The sequence below is a fragment of the Periplaneta americana genome, chromosome 9 (assembly GCF_040183065.1).
Source record: "Periplaneta americana isolate PAMFEO1 chromosome 9, P.americana_PAMFEO1_priV1, whole genome shotgun sequence".
NCBI classification, from domain to species: Eukaryota; Metazoa; Arthropoda; class Insecta; order Blattodea; family Blattidae; genus Periplaneta; species Periplaneta americana.
In genome coordinates this window covers 122,882,897-122,902,127 of record NC_091125.1, presented here as the reverse complement: position 1 = coordinate 122,902,127, position 19,231 = coordinate 122,882,897, and the positions used below count along the sequence as shown (strand labels likewise).

The following is a 19,231-nucleotide window of genomic DNA, read 5'->3' as shown; positions in this document are numbered from 1 at the left end:
TGTATTTATGTTTTGCGCAACTGTACTACGTCGTGCACTACTCCACTAAGTCGTGCACTACTGTACTTATGTCATGCGCTACTCTACTTAGTCCTATGGTATTAAGATGCTAGTGTGTACTCTATGTATTCTGTGCTCGTTGTTTCTTACTAATATTGGCTGATTTGATTTCCTGCAACATATCTCCCTTGATGGATATGGGGTTGGGCATGGTAATATTATTGTGTCTCATAAAGTTAATTATATCTTTAACATCGCTGTTCATCTATCATTGCTATCTTGGAATTGTAAAAAAAAAAAAAAAAAAACTAAGGAATGTACAAGACTTTCAAACAGCAAACGAAAACACTTGTGAATTGTTTGAACATGTTAAAAAAAAAGACTGAAATTAGTGTTAGCATTCAGGGGAGAATTGGCAACATTTATGTTTGCTTCAGAAAGCGGAAACAGAGATTACCCCATTCCCCGAGTGGACAGAAAAGTTTGGGGGGACCGTCTTACTTCAAAAGGCAACCGCTCAGCGCAGTGAAAGCAGAGAAACGGGTGGCGGGAAGGAAGTTTCACGTCCGTGAAAACAAAAAATTTCGGTGGCGATCGAAAACGTTTTGCAGGCACGGATCACGGAGAAACACTGAACGTGTCAACGAATGCCGTTGCAGGAGATGTAGGAACGCACCGCTTTGTCTGCAAGGCGACGATATTTTATTTTCTCGGAAGATGCCGCCACGTCACGGAAAGCATCGTCACGTCCCGGAGATGTGTGAATAGATCTTTATTGAACATATATTCCGATCTCGCAAGGGAACTGAACTTGGAACCTCTAATCAACGAATTCATCAGCAAAATAACTGTCAGGAGGAGCACGTTTCAGTCTCTCCCTATTTAGGTGAGTGATCATGTATTTTAAGTTAATTTTGTAGCATTTACATTTACTATAATTATATAAGGGGTAATTATGAGTTTTAAAGTGTAACATGATAAACATTAAATCCAGACGTTTGAGATGGGCAGGGCATGTGGCACGTATGGGCGAATCCAGAAATGCATATAGATTATTAGTTGGGAGGCCAGAGGGGAAAAGACCTTTGGGGAGGCCGAGACGTAGATGGGAAGATAATATTAAAATGGATTTGAGGGAGGTGGGATATGATGGTAGGGACTAGATTAATCTTTCTCAGGATAGGGACCAATGGCGGGCTTACGTGAGGGCGGCAATGAACCTCCGGGTTCCTTAAAAGCCAGTAAGTAAGTAACATGATGAACATACTCCAAAAATTTTCAAAAGTCGGCGCCTCTGAGGCAAACACTTCATAATTCCGAAAACGATATTTTAGAAAGGTATTGAGGCGCCGAGCAGTGCAGTCAATACACAAATAATTATATATGAACATTAATAACCGTGGAGGCCTACCTGACCCCCACGCGCCTACTTACGGGTTAATAGATAATGATGTGTTTTGTTACGTATTTTGTTGAAGGTATATTTCTTCATTTTTTCATAGATCTTTATACCTGACCTAGCTGTATTTACATTTTCATACTTTATTATAACATGTCAATAATTTCCTCTGTTTGCATGTTTATTTTATTTGCATAATTTACATTCTTAGCTAGTTTTCTATAGTTATATTTATTTAAAATTATATTTTAAAAAGTTTATAACAAATAATTTAGGATAACAGTATTGTTATGGTGACTGGCCAGGTCAAACTAAAACTGGCTTCCTGGACATCTGAAATATGTACGACAAATAATCACATGTAATTAAAATGTATATGATATCCTACATCATTCACATCAGAGGTGAAACAACATAAAGTCGCAAAACATTGTCAATTTGCTAGCCACAAATTTGTTAATTGAATGGAACTGAAGAATATTGCGTAGGAACTTACGTCTTTATTGCATTATTGATTTCATTATTTTCGGTGCAAGGAATATCTTCTTTATTTATTTACCTTTGTACTAGCAAGAAAAAACATATTTTTTTAATTATTATTTTAAGTGGCAGTCTTTGTATGTAAGTAGCCTACTTGCGCCGTAAAGCTAATTGATTGCAATAAAACACTATTTTCGAATCTGTAATAATTTACATCACTAACCTGAATCTTGATCTTACCTTTGTGCATAAAGTAATATTGAAAAAAATGCATGTTACGTACAACGAAAGCAATGAGCAAGCACTATTACTTCAATATTACATTAGAATCTCCCGCCTCCACTCAGCGTTGCCAAACCTACCCATGCTCCGGCTTGTAATTGAAGAAGGCTCTGTCTGTGCCAACTCGTTGGTCTGTCTGTGACAGAGCCTGTGACCAATGATGTCGATACTAGCGACATCTGTAGGTCAATTTATATGACTGCTAAGTACTACTGTCGGTCATACATTGCATTAATGGTCGTGTCGATCTGACTTATTCGATGTATCGATCATTTTTGCATCATGTTAAATTTTGTGACGTCATAAGGTCCTGTCTTCATCTGTTGGGAAGAATTCTAAAATTCACCATCTATCAATAAAAAGCGGTATATAATTTACACCAGTGCAATGACAGGTTCGTAAGTATTAATATTGTTACACTTAATATCCATTACAAGTTTTGTTTGAGGAAGAAAACATCAAACTAACGCATACTCGTGGTGAAACTGCTCTCCGTAATGCAAGGCGTCTAATCCAACCTCCAAGATTGTTTGGAGTGTAAACTCCTGAGGATGATTTTATGGTATACTCTAGATTCTTTAGTATTTCATTATATTTGTAATTCTAATTTGAAATACAAAACATCTTTATTTTCTTAAATGAACAACAATTTGCATTGCTGTTTATAGAACAAAGGAAATGTGTACGTTGAATAGGTTATTACAAGCATAATTGTTATCTTAATCTCTAGCATTATTTTACCTACCTTTGTTTGTATAATTTTCCCCTATTTTACTAATTGATTATAGTTACGCAGTAATTCATGAAGTCTTTTATCTTTCAGAGACATATGCTGACCAATGAAAGTGTTCTGCGTTTGTGATGTGAATATCATTGCTGTAATTGTGGATACGCCAAAGAAGCCAGATAACAACCACTGCGAAGTGATTAAAGGAAAGGAAAAGGTACTGCATTTTGTTTATTGAAGTCTTATTTATTTTATAATAGACGAAACAAGTGATTATTCTCAGAGTACAGTTATTAAGATAATAGTCATATAACCTCAACAAATTGCACAACAGCTATTCAGCTCTGTCATGTGCATTTAGTTCTAATAACATAACCTAATTTTTCTGGTGAGTTTTCTATCATGAAATATTGATTAACTTATAGAAATCTGAAATAGTTTTTCCTATAATGCTAAATTATCAATTTCATGACACTGTATTTACTTAATTTTAAGACAACCTTACTTTTATTTATACCATCGTAACATAGCCTATTAAAATATTGTACTCTTTACGGTCCACTTTGCAAATATATTTCTTCAGTATGCCTTTGACTATTGGCTTGTTTGAAGATATAATTACCGAAGATGAATATGTGTGATAGACTGATGAAGTCTTATTTTCAGTGTATCTGTATTGTATGTGACATGTGACGTTTTGAGGTAAAATTGGAAAATACACTATTGAAAGCATTTTCCGTAAATTATGAATGGAAGCTTTGTGTGCGATTTGTACAGTTTTTGTTTAGGTCTAAATTTGTGATTTGGAGGTGGGGGGGGGGACACTTAACTTACTTGAATGATGTACTTCAGCCTGCGTTATTAAGCATGCATTTGTTGCCGGTAATTAATATGCTGATAACTTTTCAAATTTTCAATTTAATTCAGAACATAGCAAGCATATGAATGATAGCTAGTTAAAATTATTATCAGAAGAACCTTTTGCCACAATCTAGGCCTATGTATTTACTTTATACAGACATAAATAATTATAACAATATTTATAAATCCTATCGACATGTGTACAGTAGGGCTTACCTATTAAAAATGAAGCATAGATTTTGAAAGTAACCTTTGTTGTCAGTTGTCATTATTTTCTCGTGCGTGGTTTCGGTTTTTTTTTCAGAACCATTGTGTAGTAGTCTTTATTTGATATTCTAATAGCGCCAGTAGATACTTTTTATCTCATAATTATATTATATTCTCCGAATGAAATTTCAATTATTAATTTAAAAATAAACCCTTATAGCCTATCTTAAATATTATGAAAAGTTCTTATGTAAACAGCATAGCCTACTTAGTAAATTTTTTTTTACCTAGTTTCTTGTGTTTTTTATGAATTCTTTCAAAATGACGTGATTTGACAGTTTTAAAAATAAATTCAGAAAATTGTTAATCTTAAGATGATTCTCCACCACCAATTCAAATTTTTGTTAACTTATGTATTACTACAAATAAAATGAAACCAAGAAATGGATTCGGAACACATCAAAATCTGTGCTTTAATGGCTGACCATGACAATATCTTTGAAAAATATTAGAATGCAAGAGGTCAAATGATTTATTGTCAAACGCCTGGCATTATAAAACAACAACAGCAACAAGTAAAATGATGATAAAAGCGTATTGTTGTGACAATTCTGTTATAAATTTGGTCATCGCCAAAATAAATGTTAATTCTAAAAGTATTGTCATTACCAACGATGGTATGTACCCTTATACCTCAGAAGTCCTAGAAATTCATTTATAAACATTATATTACTTTGAAATATAAAATTCCATGCGCCCAATATTCCAAACAGTATGCAATATGGAGTCCCAATTAAAAACCTTTTGATACAATTATGACTTGAGTTTGAATTGTTATGGGCAGGTATTTTTTTAAGCTCTTTGGCTTCCTCTATCATGTTTATTTCTTTCTTACTAATTTGTTGTCATCATTGCCATCGTAGCAGTGGTAGACCTAATAATAATAATAATAATAATAATAATTCTCTCAGTAGACCTTATAGATTAAAATTATCATTAAATAATGAATTATTATTATTCTTTCCTCCAAAGAACAGTTAAAAGTACCTGTTTCGACTTCATGTCTCTTAAACTTTTGCTGAACTAATAATTCATTACATACACTATAATGAGAAATGTTAAATTTATTCCAGACTCTCCTAAGTGTTCTGTTTATTACTTCCTAACTGACCTAAATCTGCATGCATAGGCTACACGCAATATAGATTATACACGAAACTACTGTCACTTATACTGTTGGTTAGGACGCACATGATATCCATAAAATATGAGTAAAATTAGTAGTGAAAAATACAGTTATTAGTCTCGAAGGAGACTAAAAGATTAAGAAATGAGATTGACTGGTATACAAATCGCTTAAGCATGCGAGGAATACTGGGTGAACAATCCTTCACGTGTCTGCTTCCACTGCTTGTGGGTCTTGGAAGAGTGAAGCCAATAACCACAGTGAACAGGTGGCAGGAAGTCCACAGTAAATCAATCTACAGTTTGTCGCGTAAGTTATTAAAAAACACGTCAAAATATCTATCTGTGAATCATACCTGAATACCTGAATTGAGCTATATGAACTTAATTAACACACTATATTGTATTCTTATTTGAGGACCTCGCTGTCCTCTATTGAATATCGTGTATTCCATGATTTTGTATAGTCATCACACTATTAATGGAAAAAAAAATTCGTCCCGACACTGGGAATCGAGCCCAAAACCTCTCAGTTTAGCGCACTGAGTATTCTTAACCAACTGAGCTATGCCAGGATCTGATCCACAGCGCTGGCATATGAAGGAGGATACCTACATCTTGATTACACAACTTTTAACACTGTATCACTTCGGAATATGTATGATAAGAACTTTCTTGTGTTAAATTTTAACGTACCTTGTTAACATGTTTCGACCTATTTTCGGTCATTTGCGTAACTGGTCGTGAATGTTAAAACACATACACTCTTTGACTCTACACTACGAACGCACCCACACAAGAAACAAGAGGCGCCAAGACTAACAACGATCAGTTCCGAAGATGACCGAAAATAGGTCGAAACATGTTAACAAGGTACGTTAAAATTTAACACAAGAAAGTTCTTATCATACATATTCCGAAATGAAGGAGGAGTTTGTAATGAAGTTTCGAAAATCTACATGTTCACTAGAAATTGCCATCTCCCAAAAAAAAAAAAAAAAAAAAAAACATACAAAGTAATTATCACATCATGGGCATTAATAATTTGTACAAAGAAGTTTTGCGCCATAAAGTGCATGAAATGTTTGATATGAGTGAATACTCAACACTGTAGGTGATGATTATGCACATTTTTTAAAAAGTCTTCTAATTTAGTAAAAAAAAAAAACAAAAAAGGTAAAGGTATCCCCGTCACACGCCATGAAGGCACTTGGGGGGCATGGAGGTAGAGCCCCATGCTTTCCATGACCTCGGCACTAGAATGAGGTGGTGTGGTCGGCACCACGCTCTGACTGCCTTTTACCCTCGGGAAAGACCCAGTACTCAATTTTATAGGAGGCTGAGTGAACCTCGGGGCTGTTCTGAAAGTTTGGCAATGAGAAAAATCCCGTCACCACTCGGGATCGAACCCCGGACCTTCCCCGCTGCTCTACAAACTGAGCTACCCGGCCGCCTCTAATTTAGTAGCTAAATGGAAAAATGTTGCAAGCGCCAAATTAAAATTTTACAGGAACAGAAAAATAAATGCTTGATGCTTAAGATTGTGACATTTCCCCACAACCTTCTAGGTTCTACAGCCTATATTGAAGGTTGCACTTCAATTTTCAACCATCAGAGTTTATAAGAGTATAAGCATGTGCAATGTGTTATATTAAAACATTGCAAAAGAAATAAAATGTCGTTTGCAGTGTTTTTCCACTTAGCTACTCTGGCAAAACAAAACAGACAAGACATTGCAGTCTTTGTATTTTTCGTCCTTATAATAAGTAATCCAGGCCACAATAGCCCTTGAAGGGCCAAATCATACCTTATATGTAATTGAAATGCAAGAATAAATGTCTTAAAAATTCTCCACACTAAATAGCTGCAGATCATTTCGTAATCTGTGTACATTATATCTATAGCTATCATAACAAACCAGTCAACACTGGTTTGGCCTTGACATTCCTTTTTGTATCAAAACGTGTGAACTATTTCAGAGGTAGTTTCGACACCTGGAAACAATAATAAAAGATCATCATAGGGCTGATTTTTCCTTGTTTCCAAGTTACCAGCCATTTTATATTTCAATAATTCCTTCTATTAATAGTGTTAGCGAAGTTGTTTCTATTCAGGAGTTCATGAACGGTAATAATGTTCATGTTGGTTGTTATTTAAACGAGAAACTCTTGTGTTCTTAGAGGTTCGTTTGATAAGAGCATCACATTTGAATTGTATTGGGTAGTTGTATTTTCTACGAATGAAGACTTGTTTAATAAAAAATATGGCAGGAGTGCAGTACATGTACGGATTTGTGAAATATAATCTTGTTTCTTGTAAAGGGGAGGAGGAGAAGGAGGCATTTCGTCTTATGTTATAAGAGTGAGGATGAGATATTGTTTACTTGCATTTAGGCCTTTTAGGGATCATTTTATGAAATTAAGCACATAGTTGCTGTATCAAATTGGATATAATTTGAAAACAGGACAATCATAGAATTGTTTTTAGTTAATTGGATCATTTTCCATAATAGTTTTGCACATATGATAAAACCTATTCATAGTCTCTGTAAAGTGAACTAAATATATTTTTTCCTCACCAAAGAATAATTTTCAAGTAAAGGTTGCTATTCATATTCGATCTTATTCTTAATGATCATGTGCCCAAACTGAACACAATACTTTCTACTGCAATTACATTGAGTTCCTTATAGACATGTTTGTGTTCCTTAAAATAACAATTTTCTAGTATAAAATTTGACCTGACTATTTCTAAATAAGAGTATTTGTAATACACTGTTTTAAAAACAATGAACTAGGCTTATTATCGTTATGGTTTGCCAGGAGATAAACTCTTGCCATTTCTTTGGTTTGTTATCTTATCAACAAGCAGTAACCAGTGTGCCATGTGCAGCTGTGAGAAACTTTAGCTTCTAGTCTGATATCTAAAATGCACTTAAAATACACTACACTGTGTATAAATATTATACTTGAAATTTAGCAACACTGGCAGAAAAACCCTGTAACAGAATGGCCTGACAAAGTTCAAGATCTTTCTTTGTTTCTCTCTCACGGGAACTATCAAAGTCATGACTTAGCAGGCAAAGTGTAATACCAATTAATTTTACAATATTTATTTTCATTTTTTAAATGTTAATTCTTTATTCAGTCGGTTCGCAAATATGAAAATAATGAGGTTATATCATGAATTTACAGATATTTTCCACATATCCAGTACGAGAAATCCATGTTATTTAAATACCAAGTGAAAGTATGGGAGTATTAATATACTCGTATCAATGTGATACTATTATAACCCAGGGACAAACTAATTTTAAGGTGATTATGTTAATTGTGCACGTCTCTGTTTTTGCCATTTAATGACGAGTTTCAGCATTATGACACATTTGTAATTATGTTGAGGTTGACATTAAATATTTTAATTATAGGATCCTGGATTTTATGTCATTAGATATCTTTTAAAAATATGCAATTAATAAGGTAATATTTTGTTAAATTAAAAGTAACATGGCAACTGCAAATACAGTTTTGGTTCTACTGCAATTAGTCATAAAATTCTGCGTACTATTGTATCTATAAAAGAAAGTAAGTGGTTTTCTTATTTCTGTAGTCTGGAGATCTGGTTCAAAGATGAGAGCAAGTGAAAATTCGTGATGAACATAGACCATATTGGGCTAGATTTTTTTAATATACTTTCCTTTTTCTGCCACTTTTCCACTTTTTGTTTCTTTCATAATCATTCCTAATACAATATACAACTGAACAGAAAACTAGTAATTTGTATAATATTTCTCAAAGATTTAATTTCCCCCAGCACAGATAACAATAGACAAACACAAGAGTTGACACCAAAGCATGAGGTAAAGTTGGTTCGAGTCAGACAGCATGAATAAACTTTAATTATGCTAATGTATTGTATAAAAACATTTGTTTTTGAGTGAAACCAAGTTCGATTCCCAGAAATGAAGTACTAAAGATATTTAGGTGTGTGTTTGAGTGTCATTTCTACTTTATTTTATATTTCCTGACATGTTGCTCTTTGTCTGATTAGATAAGAAATGGATGAGTCTTCAAATTTTTACAATTTTCTTTTGACTCTCAATAAAGAGTTCAAAATTACCCAAAGATAGCTTTTTTGTGTGAGTGTGAATCTAATGTGAGCTAACAAATATTTGAGTAGATCTTTTTTTATGTATACAGGGGGGAAGGTGTTCCAGTGACAGTAATTTCGCATGGTAAATCCACAAGACCAAAGAAACAGAATTTTCCTCTGCCATTTTGCGTTATGTCTTTTTATTTAGTGGCAAATCGACTTTGTTTGTGGAAAAAATTGGAACTTCGTAGTAAATATTGGCCCAATTTCTTCAACCTTTGTTAAATTATAGCAGTGTGTTATTCCATTTTAACTGTAAACTTAACAGTTGAAGCATTTCTTCAACTACTGTTAGTACTAACAGGCTGTTAAAACCTATGTTAATTTAACTGTCCAATTTCATGCAGTTAAATCATTTAACTCTGTGTTAGCATACAAGTATCCAATATGGCTGGTGCATTAGATACTGAACTTATATACCTGCATTATTTAGAAAATTATATCCATGAATACATAAACAGAGCGGATGATTTCTGTGATTTGACAGACCAGAAGTTCATACAAAGGTTTAGGCTATTTTCTGCCAAGCCTCACTTTTCGTTTTCAACTTAGATCCTTTAGTTTGTTTATTCTCATTAATTGGTTTATACTGGGAAATAATTTCCAGCAGAAGGTTTCTTTCCAACGAAGAGAAGTTAGTCCCAAGATTTATTTTTGTTCCAGTGTTTTCCATTTCATAACAGCAATACCTATACGCCGCTCCACGCTATTGTGATACAGACGAGGAAAGAAGCAGAAATCAAACCTGAGAGAATAGAAAGACTTCTATTCTCTCTGAATCAAAAACGGAAACAAGCGAGAATCGCAATTGTCAGAGTTCAGAAAACAGAAGTGAGCCTATACTTGGTTATAGGTTATGGTTAAACTCTAGAATCTCTGGTCCTAACAGAGAGTTAACAAACAGAATGTTAAAATGTGAAATGTAAAGTCGAAGAAACGCAATATCTTTAACAGCAATTCATACTTTTAACTTACAGTTAATTAACGCTATGTTAGGTGCATTATAACTAAAGTTGAAGAAACCGGGCCTATAATAGCACTTACCAATGCATGGAAACACCTCCACAACAGTGAAGGTGGTTATGCCGTCAGTGTCAACATCACACCTTCCTTAGTAGGTGACTGCCCTTAATTCCTGTTGTAGTCAGGCCTTTAGTTGAAGCACACTGGTAACACGATTGCCAAATATCTATTACTTAAAGTGATTTATTAATAATTAAAGTATTAAAAAACTCTTAAATCATAAATATGACAGAAACATTATGCAAAATTGTTTATTGGAATTGAGAACTTCAATGTAAAGACTTTTATAAAATGGGTATTTCTAAATATAATGGGATCAAAACTTATTCATTTATTCATTCATAGTTTCTGTCTTTTCGCATATGATCCATATATCTTAAAGTTGTCTATCATCTGATATCTTCTTCTGCCCTGAACTTTTCTCCCATTCACCATTCCTTCTAATGCATCCATCCTTCAATAGGCATTTTTTTCTCAGTCAGTGACCCAACCAATTTCTTTTTTTCTTCCTGATTAGTTTCAACATCATTCTTTCTTCACCCACTCTTTCCAACACAGCTTCGTTTCTTATTCTGTCTCTCCATTTCACACTTTCATTCTTCTCCATATGCACATTTCAAATCTTCTAATCGCTTCTCTTCACTTCGTCATAATGTCCATGTTTCTGCTCCACACAATGCCACACTCCACACAAAGCACTTCACTAGTCTCTTCCTTAGTTCTTTTTCCAGAAGTCCATAGAAGATGCTCCTTTTTCTATTAAAAGCTTCCCTTGCCATTTCTATCCTGCTTTTGACTTCCTGGCAGCAGCTCATGTTACTGCTTATAGTACACCTGAAGTATTTGAAGCTGTCCACTTGCTCTACTGCCTCATTTAGAATTCGCACGTTTACCTTCCTTGTTTTTCTTCCGACAACCATGGTCTTCATCTTGTTTGCATTTATCTTCATCGCATACTGTTCACGACTGTCATTTAGCTGCAGTAGCATATCTCTTAATATCGTCTCCTCTTCTACTAACAACACCGTATCATCAACAAATCTTAAGCACTTTATTCTTCTTCTTCCTTCTATCATCCCTCTCATATTCTGGAAACAGTTCTTCACTAAATCCTCCAAGTAGATGTTGAACAGGGTGGGTGGTAAAGGCATCCTTGTACTCTTCTCCCTATTTCAATTTCTTCACATATTTCTTCTCCTATCCTGACCTTGACTTGTTGTTTCATATAAAGATTACTGAATGTAAAATAATAATTTCTGGGAAATCTAAACAGAAAGGAACAAAATGGTAGAGGACTTTTCCATTATGCCAAGGATTCGTTTCTTAAAAGGACTGTTATTGAACACCTTCCATCCTTATTAATTTCCATGAAATTGTATTTTCCCTTTGTAACTAAAATGAAAGTAAAAATGTATATCTTTATACACGCTAAACATGTTAGTCTTAGTTACTGATTTATTTAATCACTTGATACTTCGGTGTAACCAAACTCTATAATAAAGGAGAGCACTGATCAATGTGGCTCAGAGTTGAACATTCTTAGGATTTTTAGAGGTTTTCTCGATCATAAAATAACTAGGAAAGTAGTTCTTTAAAAGGCAAATGCACCTACACTATAAAGATACAGAGACTGTTTCGCAGAACCTGACGGTGTCTTACATATGGTCAGTAGATGACAACATGTCTGTGGACTGGTCTGTGAATGACATAGAAATGGAAATCCAATGTAGAATATCGTTCTCAGAAGACAGTTGGTGTGGTGTCGCAGTAAAAGTGGCTTTATATATACCAAAATAAAAAAGAGAGAGGGAGACAGAGCTTTTTGAAACTTAGAAGAAATGCAGTTTGTGTCTGAACATCTCATATTTCATGAAGCCTATTATTCCCTACTCATTTTGTAATCCAAACAGTTATGAACTTGAAAGTAACAAAAGATAAAACGATAATAAATGCGTTTGCCATGTTGCTCTTGACTTTCAACATAGATTACCTCAGAAGCCGCTGCTTATTTTTTTAAGAGATCTATTATACAAATTTTCAGGATCCTTGAATGGTGCTAGTGTTCCTTCTTCCTCAAAAGTTTGCGGACACATCATGTTGGAATCATTGAAGGTAGGAATTTAGCAAATATGACATTGGGATAACTCCCAATGGCATGACTTTCCTACCAAGCTTTATAAAATTGGCTTGTCTCTCAGATTATAAAAATATTAAGCAGCATGCATTTTTATAAAGGCTTATAAATTATCTTTTAAAATTGAATTTTAATAACTGTAAATATTAAATTATTTTACCTGGCAGATCAGAGCGCCATCACAATTTCGAACGTAGATTAATAACAAACTGTTTTTAAATATTATAATCCGTTGTGCTAAATAATGTTATCTTCAGTAAGGATATAATTTTCTTAAATGTTACATAATCAAGCACTTGTTTTAAAGACGACATCTATGAGTGTTATATTGAATATCTATCGTCTTATCTGTTAAGAAGAATTTACTATAATATTTTACTTCTCTTGTCAAATTTTGCATGATATTGAAAAATACCTATGGACCTGCATGAGTAAATTTTTATTCGGAAATGGAATAATCTTTTAAAACTCTTTCATTTACACTTTCCATAATATGAAAGGTAGTAATGTGATCACTGTAACAGGTTGCACATTTTCTGCAAATTGTATGATTTCTTAATTAGTAGGCCTATGTTGACTTAATGTGGCATTAAATTTAAAAGTTGCGTATGTATATTTCTTATTATATATATTGAAGTATAATTCACATTATATTCAAATAAATAACTATATTATTAATAAAAACACGATGAAGGCTTTGTAATCTAAATATTGTAACTTCTAATATGATAGACTGTCATGGTATCTGTTCAGTGAACAAAGTGGTGTAAAGTTTTTTGATTTTTGCACCATGTTATAAAAGTAGAAACATGTATTCAACATTTCAGAGTTACTTAAGAGTTGGTTTCCCCTTTTTACTTTCCCTGTTGCAACCTGTACATAGTTTCAAAATATTGTATGTGTCTACATGACACAGTGCAGAAATCTTTTTCTACATAATTTTGTCCTCCAGTTCAATTTCAGCTGTTTTGATATAAATGTGAGAAATATTTTTAGACAGCCATTCATAAAAGTATATCTTTTAACTCTAGGCCAACTTGTTATAAATTGATTATTAGAGGAGAAAAACTTACTCCAGCGCCGGGGATCGAACCTAGGTTCTTGGTTCTATATACCAAGTGCTCTAACCACTGAGCTAAGCCGAAGTTCACTCCACAGCACTGGAACGAATCCTCCTCCTCTAGTGGTTTTCCCTTTGTGGCCCTTTGTTCGATCCCCGGTTCTGGAGCGAGTTTTTCTCCTCATAATTATTGTTACCATAACATATATTCTGTAGGACCAAAAATTAATCTTTACTTAGATTGTTAAAAATTGTTATGTGACAGCATGTGAAAAAGTTTTTTTAATACTGACTTGCAACTGTTTACACCGATTATTAATTGTTTCCCACTAGATGTCACATGGCAGCAATCATAACAAATAAATAAAGTGATTCAAACATTGCAAGCCTACTTTAAAAATGATTTTTTTTAAATACACTAATTAAAAAAATTGCTTTGACAACTGTTCCATTGATAACTATATGAAATAATTAATTAAATGCGAATATAAAAAATAAGTGACCCAGGTTCGAACTGGGGACCTCTCAATCTGCAGTTCAGTGCTCTACCACAGAACTGCAACACCACTTGGTTGTAATGAGTTACGTCTAAAAATTGTGTACAATACACATGTTAAAAATTATTTTATTTTGCTCATTGGATTGCTTCATTTGACCTGTAGCCTCGTTTTGCAAACATTTCTATTCACGAAATGAAATGTCATTTTTAACACTTGTGTCGTAAATAATTATTACTTAATACACTTTTAATTACAGAGATTATTGATTTATCAACAGAGATTCGAGGAGGAAGGAACATGGGGAGAGGGGGGAGCATTAGATCAAAGTGATACAGCTTACTATCTCTCTCTGAGGAGTTGTAATAGATTTAGCTGCAAATTAATGTACAGACCAATGTTTATGTAAACATGTTTCTAAATACAAGCATTCATTAAGCGATTTATCTTTTTATAGTATAGGTAACAAAGAATTGGGACATGCCTGGAACATTTTCTAGAGAGAGAGTTCATTCAGTTCATTTTATATGGCGAGATATCAGTTCCTTTTTTAAATATAGAACAAAGAGTGGAAGTAAACGTATTAGTAATAATGAAGAACCTGCTAACACTACAGATAATAGTGTAAGTGTTGATGTATCTGCTAATAGAAGAGCATGGAATGAAAATTTCAACTGAGAAATAAAAAACAATGCCTTTTAAGGGATATAATCCAATAAGAAGTAAAATAGTATTAAACAATAAAATTGTTAAATATTTTTAAGAATAACAGGAATTATTAAGAACATATTTAAACCCACAAAATGTTCAAAGAGTACTGAAATAAAATTTATATTACTTTGGCTCTTCCAATATTAATGTGCAATGGCAGGACCATTAAAATCTGAACACTAAAAGCCAGGGGTAAATCAAGAGAGCATCTGAAATGAAATATATATACTTGGTCACATTATAAGATAAGAAATTCTAAATGAATTAAGTCATTCCTTTTTTAAATAAAATTCAGGAATACAAAAATAATTGGTTTGCATATGTCCAATTAATGCTACGAAAATGTTTGCCAAGAATAATTAAATATAATAACCTAGAGGGATAAGACTATAAGGAAGATCTCTAAAACCTCTACTAGACAATTGAGAACAGAAATGATATGATATGATATGATATGATATGATATGATATGATATGATATGATATGATATGATATGATGATGATGATGATGATGATGAAGAAGAAGAAGAAGTCCACACCTGTGGAGTAACGGTTAGTGCGTCTGGCCACGAAACCAGGTGGCCCGGGTTCGATTCCCGGTTGGGGCAAGTTACCTGGTTGAGGTTTTTTCTGGGGTTTTCCCCCAACCCAATATGAGCAAATGCTGGGTAACTTTAGGTGGTGGACCCTGGACTCATTTCACCGGCATTATCACCATCTCATTCAGACGCTAAATAACCTCAGATGTTGATAAAGCATCATAAAATAATCTACTAAAATAAAAAAGAAGAATAATGTGTTAACCTGCGATAACTAGCGCTATGAGGTTCACTCTAACATTTTTATACTTTTTGTTACCTATAATTTCTTTTTTTTAATTTTGAATTGTTGTCCTTTTAAAAATGCCTAGTTAGATTATTTGGCCTTGCTGTGGTGTCTTTGTCGAGTAGATGCGATGTTTGGGAAGGGAGAAAGGAGTGTGGAAAGCAACGGGCGATGCGTTGTGTTAATTTCTGTGATCCTGTCTCACAGCGCGAGCAGTCAGGTGTGTCCGCTGTGAGGAGAAATCTAATTGCGCGAGTGATAACGTGTGTGATATTACAAGACAAGACGAGTGTGAATTTAATGTTATGGTTTAATTTGAGTCTCATTATTATTCTGGACATCATGAGTCAAACGAAAATCATTAGTTGGTTACAAGAGGAATCAGACGATGATCATACTCTATACCAGCTACAATTTCTGACTTAGATGGAAATGCTGAATACAGCGAACACGATACAGCTTCAGAACAGTCAGATGAAGGTGATTCTGAAATGTCTAATGAGAATGTTGGAGCTGGGAAGCCAATAAATGCCATTTATAGTGGCACTAGTTATATTAAGCCTATGTTTTGTTTATTAGATGTTTTATAAATAACAATTTTGAGTGCAAAGTTATGATTAGGGGGCGGATGTTGATGATCTAAAAATCTACTTAAAATGATCATTAAAATGCTCTTAAACTAATGGAAAAATGACATATAATTAAAAAAAATTACATTTAAGTATTATTCAAAGTACTCGCACCATAGCTTCTTAATAATTGGTCACTTTTTTCAATGACTGCCTTGCAAATCTCGGAGAGAGGAGGCAACTTCCTGGAATTTGACTATGATAAAGGAAAAGGGCATGCAACAAAATGAAGGTTTTAAAGGAAAACTATGGATTTTAATGAGGGTTTACAATGTGTTTCAGTCAGGGGTGGTTCATGTCAGTGCCTTCATTCTCTGTCTCCTCCTTCCACTCTTCACTTTTGTTACCAGATCTTCCAGATGAGGGAGTGTGAATGACAAAACAAATTGTGGTCGCAGCATGCATTCTTGCAATCTTTATGTTAAAAATACTGTCTACTACAGTAGGCGGACATCCCTTCCGAACCTTGTTGGGGACACAACGTCCTATTGTCAGGAAACAGTGAAAGTTTTCCTTCCCCCCTTCCAAACATAAATTCTATAGACACCCTCGTAGCAATAAAAGAACAGTAGTGGTCAAAGCCCTCACTTAAACTAAGCTGTTGTCAAGCATTTTATATTACTTTCGTTGTGTGAAGTGAAGCCCTCAATGGAATGAGGGATGGACGTTAGATTTCTTCCAAACTATAAAACTCAAACTTCACTGTTATTCACTTATTCAGTAGGTAATTACTACTGACCCATTTGCTTAAAAAAAGATTTAACAGACCATTCTGTAAAGAAGAAAGAAAAATGTATTTCAAATGATCTAAAAGTTCTTCAAGGTATTAAAAATGGCCAAAAAATGCCGAGAAAAATATAAAAATGACCTGTTAGTTCAGAAACATAAAAAAATGCAATATAAGAAATTATTTTTTTTATTTTGATATTAACATGTAAAGGATTTCTATATTAATAGGCATTATCCTAATCTGAAACGTAAGAAGATGACATTTCATCAACATCTGCCCCCTATTTATGAGACTTGTATATTGAATAAAATAAAGAATATTAATAATATCACACAATTAAAACAATATAAAAATAATACATTATGAATTTTATAATTTATAAAAAATATCAGATGTTAGGTACCACCTAACAATGCAAATGATCACGTTACACAACAAAGCATGAGTAATCGCAGGTTAAATAGCTGTTGCCTTTCTCTGTCGCATACATTGTCAGCAAAACATTCCATAAATTGTTGACCCTGAAGAACAGTGAGACTACTAAAAAGAAGTCAATTTTTTCGGGAGAAGGATTTTAAAATTTCATTTAAGAACTGTTCGGCTTAGAATTGTGAAATTTTGTACTGTATGTTTCTGGTAGTGGCAGCTATATGTTAATATGTCATGAATTTTGTTTATATATTATAGTTTCCAACAAATTTGTAAAACCAACCCATAAATATTAAATTTGCATACCTTATTTCAACTTACGTCATTCTTCTTGTCAAATTTATTTTGTTTTTGTCATTATAGTTTGTAGTAAAGAAAATTTCGTACCAGAATTTAATTATATTAATTACAAATAACTGCAAAATATAACGCAAAAATTTTAAATACCAAATTATTGTTGAATGCAGTGACATAGCACTGTATTGAAAAATTACGAATTAGTATAAAATGTAGAACTACAATTTGAAGACTCCTTTTATAGTTTTTACAGCATAGATGAGTTTCTTAATACCTAATGATTGTGTCTTTGATGTATTTCAATAATGACGAAGCCTATTATAATTGTATTGTTTAATGGCTAATAAAGATTATTAATATTATTATTTATTTTTTTATGAAAATGTAGATTAACATTTTGTAATGCATTTCCCTTTTGGTTGTGAAATTACATATTAGTAAAAAATACATTTATTTTTCAACAACTATAGCAAACCTTCTTTTTTCTTCTCATATATTCCTACTCTCTTTTTGTACTTCTTTTTCAAAGAGACATTGTTGATGTTATTCACTCTGTTAGTTTTACCTGCCCTTTTAGTTGGTCATATTGATAATGGAGAGAGATTCTCTTCCACAACAAATATCAATCACAAAGTTATTTTTGTTAGACAGCAGTGAAAATTATTGTGAAGCTTTTATTATTTACATTTGTCTCACTACAAAACTACCAAAATGGATGGTATTGCTTATGTTTAATGTCATTTAATATAATGATACCCCGAATGAAAGTTATATAAAATGTCATGTTAATTATTTTGTCATGTAAAAGTCCAGATTGGGAAGAAATTAAATCTTATGTTTACATATCAAAGATTGGTGGACAGAGAACAGAGTCTTAAAATCAAGTCTTTAGGCTAAAGGAGACTCCACCACAAGGCTAAAAAATAACTCCTAAGCTCTGTGCCAGTTAGAAATCAGTACAACTCATGTGTAATAATAGTTTTTCCTTTATATCTAACCTAAACAATATTTTTCTAAATATAAGCCTACTACAGCTACATATAATTGTCGGTTTGCAAACTACTGGGGTTGAAATATTGTTAAAGAATGGACATTTTGCGAAATGTTTGTGACTTCTTTAAAATATTTTATCTTTTGCAGTTTTGCAAGTAACTGCAGCACTATATGCATGATTTGATGACAGTTTGTCGAACTCTAGCATAAATTGTGAAGATTTGTTTGAGGAACTAACAATGTGTACGGTACTGTATCTATACATAAAGATATTTATGCATCACTAAAATATGCAGTAGATTATAATTTGATTGAAGTATATTTCTTACATATATTATGTAATATTAAGAACTGTACCAACAAATTCTGTTAGAGTTGCTTTAGTGGAAAAATCTTTAAAAAAATAAATAAAAAAAATACATACAGTCTATTGTTTGTTTCGAGAGAATGTCACTTCCGTTTTTGGCTAGATCTGAAGATTAGATTATTGGTCCTATTGTAAAATAAGTTAGTGTAGCAGAAATTACAAAAATGAGATAAAAGTATATAACTGTAACTATACAACATTTCTATTAAATGTTTGTTTTTTGTCAGTGATTCAATTAGCTT

General features: G+C 33.1%; 1 protein-coding gene across 6 annotated transcripts in view; it reads left to right on the top strand.

Moving 5' to 3' along the window:
- Nucleotides 1-2,398: 2,398 nt before the first annotated feature.
- Nucleotides 2,399-19,231, top strand: part of Pop2 (CCR4-NOT transcription complex subunit Pop2) — a 52,837-nt gene continuing 36,004 nt past the window's right edge. For 2 of the 6 annotated variants that reach the window (XM_069835765.1, XM_069835767.1), the window contains exons 1-2: nucleotides 2,985-3,105; nucleotides 12,358-12,428. In XM_069835765.1, coding sequence (XP_069691866.1) covers nucleotides 12,411-12,428 — 18 coding nt within the window. In that variant the 5' untranslated portion in view covers nucleotides 2,985-3,105; nucleotides 12,358-12,410. Of the gene's footprint in view, nucleotides 2,560-2,593; nucleotides 2,724-2,984; nucleotides 3,106-12,357; nucleotides 12,429-19,231 lie in introns of those variants that run through there. The other 4 variants (XM_069835762.1, XM_069835763.1, XM_069835764.1 and 1 more) reach the window with 4 other exon arrangements.